This window comes from Lactuca virosa, chromosome 9 (assembly GCF_052849685.1).
Source record: "Lactuca virosa cultivar CGN04683 chromosome 9, Lactuca_virosa_CGN04683_v6, whole genome shotgun sequence".
Lineage (NCBI taxonomy): Eukaryota > Viridiplantae > Streptophyta > Magnoliopsida > Asterales > Asteraceae > Lactuca > Lactuca virosa.
The window spans coordinates 256,986,825-256,991,154 of NC_136434.1; the positions used below are offsets into that span (position 1 = coordinate 256,986,825).

At 38.3% G+C, this 4,330-nt stretch overlaps 1 protein-coding gene across 1 annotated transcript; it reads left to right on the forward strand.

The window, feature by feature from the left end:
- The first annotated feature begins 2,340 nt into the window (after positions 1-2,340).
- On the forward strand, positions 2,341-3,054 carry LOC145140486 (secreted RxLR effector protein 161-like). Its single transcript, XM_079073960.1, has one exon. The coding sequence runs from the start codon at positions 2,341-2,343 to the stop codon at positions 3,052-3,054; it is 714 nt and encodes a 237-aa protein (XP_078930086.1).
- Positions 3,055-4,330: the final 1,276 nt, after the last annotated feature.

The window sequence follows — 4,330 nt, forward strand, 5'->3', positions numbered from 1 at the left end:
CCTCAATTTCAAAGACATCAATAAACTTGTTCTTGGTGATCATGTGCGAGGGCTACCTATCTTAAATTTTGATAAACAACATCTTTGTGCAGCCTGCGAAATGGGGAATCAGAGCAGGAAGAGTCATCCAATAATTGTGAATACGAAAGTCATAGAATCACTTGAACTTTTGCATATAGACCTTTGTGGTTGTTCGGCAATTGAAAGCATTGGTGGTAACAAATATATACTTGTAATTGTTGATGATTTTTCTAGATTTACCTGTGTGCATTTTCTTAAGCAGAAATCAGAAGCCACTCCTAAGCTCAAGGATTTCAATAAAGGAGATTGAGATACAACTGCGAAAGCTGGTTCGTAACATTTCCAGTGACAACGGTTTAGAATAAAAAAACCAAGCATTTGAAGAATTTCTGACTGTGAAAGGAGTAACTCACAACTTTTCGGCTCCTTATACTCCTCAACAAAATGGGGTCGTTGAAAGACGAAACCGATCGTTATGCGAAGCTGCAAGAATCGTGATGTCATTTGCGAATCCACCGCTTTACTTCTGGGCGGATGCAATTGGAACAACCTGGTTTACCCAAAATCGATCAATCCTCAATAAGCGATTCTATATCACTCCATATGAGATTATTAATAATCGCAAACCTAATGTCAAGTTTTTCCATTTATTAGTTCCAGGTGCTTTATCTTCAATTCTAAAGAGCAAATGAACAAATTCGATGTGAAGGCTGATGAAGGTATTTTCTAGGGGTATTTTTTGACTTCTAAGGCATATAGGGTTCTCAACAAAAAGTCCAAAAAGATAGAAGAAACCTACTATGTCACATTTGATGAAAACTATTTGAAGAAGTATCAGAAGAATGACAGTCAATCAAAGGAGATATTTCCCAACCCGAATCCAGTTACAATTCCACTCACTAATCTCTATGAGGAGTTCATGATCTTATTCGACGAGCCAGAAAAGTCAATCTCCTCATAATCCAAAGCAGCAGACAACAAGGAAGATGAACTGAAGAAAATCATTGATAACGCTGCGAAAGATATAGAACACGAGCACCCCACTCCGAAAAACTCTGAAATTCCATCTCAATCACAAGGGGCAAATGCTACACCGCGGGGGGAGGGTTTTACTTCAACCTATTCAACTCATACACCTGTTCAGGGGGAGAACGAAACCCCTGAAATTAGCAAAGAACCACCACTACAGGGGGAGGGTTCGACTCCGAATGAAGAAGACCATACATCATTCGAGGGGGAGAATGAAAATACGAATGATGATTCGGATGTGCAATCAGATTTTGAAGAAGTGAACGCTGAATTGGATCCAACATATGATCCTAATTACCCTCCTTTGACCAAATGGACCAGAGATCATCCAAAAACTCAAGTAATATGAGATTCATCTTCAGGAGTTCTTACAAGAGCACAACAAAACGCGAAACGAACTGCATTATTCTCTAAAGTGGAATATTGCATGTTCAACTCATTTATCTCTAAAATTGAACCTAAAATGTTCAAATTGCTCTTGCTCATTCTGATTGGGTGCAAGCAATGAAGGAGGACCTCAATGAATTCGAACGAAACAAGGTCTGGACACTTATTTCCACTCCAAAGGATGCATCCGTTGTTGGTCTAAAATGGGTATTTCGTAACAAGCTGTACAAAGAGGGAAATAAGATTCGAAACAAGGCGCGACTCGTTGTTAAGGGATATTGCATGGAAGAAGGCATAGATTACGAGGAAACATTTGCACCAGTTGCAAGATTGGAATCAGTTCGCATCTTCTTGGCATACGCAGCACACAAGAACTTTGAAGTATATCAGATGGATGTCAAGTGTGCCTTTCTGAATGGGCATTTGGAAGTAACAGTGTATATGGAACAACCACCAGAGTTTATAAACGAAAAATATCCAAACCACTGTTATATTCTGGACAAAGCATTTTATGGTCTAAAGCAAGCTCCAAGAGCCTGGTACGAAACGTTAAATCGCTTTTTAGAACAGGCTAAAGTTAAACTAGGATCGGTCGACCCAACCTTCTTTCACAAGAAAGATGGTGAACACTTGATGATCGTCCAAATTTACGTTGATGACATCATCTTCGGATCAACTAACCCCAACTTAAATGCCGAGTTCCGAAAGTTGATGGAAACTAAGTTTGAGATGAGCTCCACGGGTCCGATTAACTTTTTCCTTGGTTTGAATATAAGACAGAGTCAGGAAGGTATCTTTATTAATCAGGATGCGTATACAAAGACCTTACTCTCTAAGTTTGGAATGGTGGGAGATTCGAAGGTGAAGGTTCCAATGGCATTCAGAACGAAACTAACACTGTCTATGGACAAACCGGCTGATGATATGACACTCTATCGTCAAATGATAGGTTCATTGATGTATGTAAATGCTAGTCGTCCAGATATCGTGTTTTATGTTTGCAATTGTGGTAGGTTTCAATCGAATCCTCGTGAACCCCACATGACTGCTGTAAAGAATATCTTCAGGTATCTCAAACGAACATCCTCGCTAGGAATACGGTACCCTTCACGTTCAGGTTTCTTTATGCAAGTGTTTTCGGATGCTGATCTGGGAGGTTGCGGTTTAGATCGAAAGAGTACAACGGGAGGATGTCAATTCCTTGATGGAAAAATCATGAGTTGGCAATCCAAAAAGCAAACTTGTGTCTCCCTATCAACTGCTGAAGCAGAGTACATAGCCGCTGCCTCTTGCACTTCACAAGTTATCTGGATCCAAAGTCAGCTTCGTGACTTTGGCATAAATATGAAGCAAATCCCTTTATATTGTGATTCTGAGAGCGCCATTCGCATATTTCACAACCCAGTGCAACATTCAAAGACCAAACACATCACACAGAGGTATCATTTCATCAAAGATCATGTGGAAGATGGAAATGTCGAGATACACTTTGTTAGAACCGCTGATTTGCTGGCCGACATCTTCACGAAAGCCTTTCCTGAACAAACCTTTAATTGTATTCTTCAAGGCTTAGGAATGATTGAGGCTGAATCAGTTCCGAAACTACCTTCGCATTAGAAAAGTATTGTTTGAGTTGCGAATAGGTGCGAACGTTCGTAGTAATTCGCAGACAACTGTTCATCCGCGAACGCTCGTAGTGGCTCACAGTCCACTGTTCATTTGAAGTTTCAGAGCTTCTTGTATACTTTTGTACACTTTGTGTGTTTTTACTTATTTATATTTCTGTTTTTATTTCTTTTCAGAAAATCAAAAATCCAAAAATATTTTATTTGTTTCCATTTTTATTTATTTTTCAGAAAATTCAAAATTACAAAAATATTTTCTTTTTGTTCTTATTTCTTTTTATGAAAACATCAAAATACCAAAAATATTAGATAATTGGGCAGGTTTGAAGGCACATATCTTGGATGATGGGGCAGGTATAAATTTACTAATCTGTGCACTAGTTAAGTGTCCCTAGAGGCATGCTGTTGCATGTAGTCCGAAGCCTCTGAGACTCTATGATGAAGCCTTAATGAATCGATAACACCAATCGTTTCTTACCAATGAGGCTATTCATTCACATAAGTCATGAGCTACCTTACTCTTCTCAGATTGAGTTAAGAGTTGACTTCTTATTCACTTTCGCATAGCAGATGTATATTTTTCTTTGGAACCACCTCCAACTACTTCTCCATTACTTTCGCCTTCATAAATGTAACCCTTGAGACTCTCACAAATTACCACTGGGGTTTATGGTTGCACAACATCTGTGTTTATGATCTTAAATTCATAATAACCACGAATTGAGTGACACCCAAAATCCAAAACATACTTAGGAATTGATGGTGAACAATTTAACTGTTCTAGCTTTTCACCAAGGAATTAACGAATGTCCACCTTTGTGGTCAGTACCATGAAATCTCTTTTTCTTTTTGTGTGATCTTAATGAGATGTTCTAGTTCTAAGACGTCTCTTCCCAATAGATCCAATTTTTAAATTTTCTTGAGATTTCAATACTTATCCTAGTCACTTAAAATAATTCCAAAGCATACTTGTTCTTATGGCTACACTGGTCAGACAAGTATTTTATCCGAACGTTCGGACTTATGTCTAGTTTCATAGTTTTGTTGAAGATAAAGCCACCCTTTAAGCCTAATGAAAAGAAGCTTTTCACTGTTTCTCAACAAACAGATGATCGTAATTCAACGAGACACCACACAAGCACTTCAAAGTCTCTCTTGATTACGAAATAAGAGATTGTTGCCCGGGATCAATCTACTTTATGTCTTAAAAGACATCACTAGAATCCCAAAGAATAATGTTGATTTATTTCTTTATCTTTGGCATACAC

Coding starts and splice junctions, on each gene's coding strand:
- LOC145140486 (XM_079073960.1), top strand. CDS start 2,341: ATGGACAAACCGGCTGATGATATGACACTCTATCGTCAAATGATAGGT.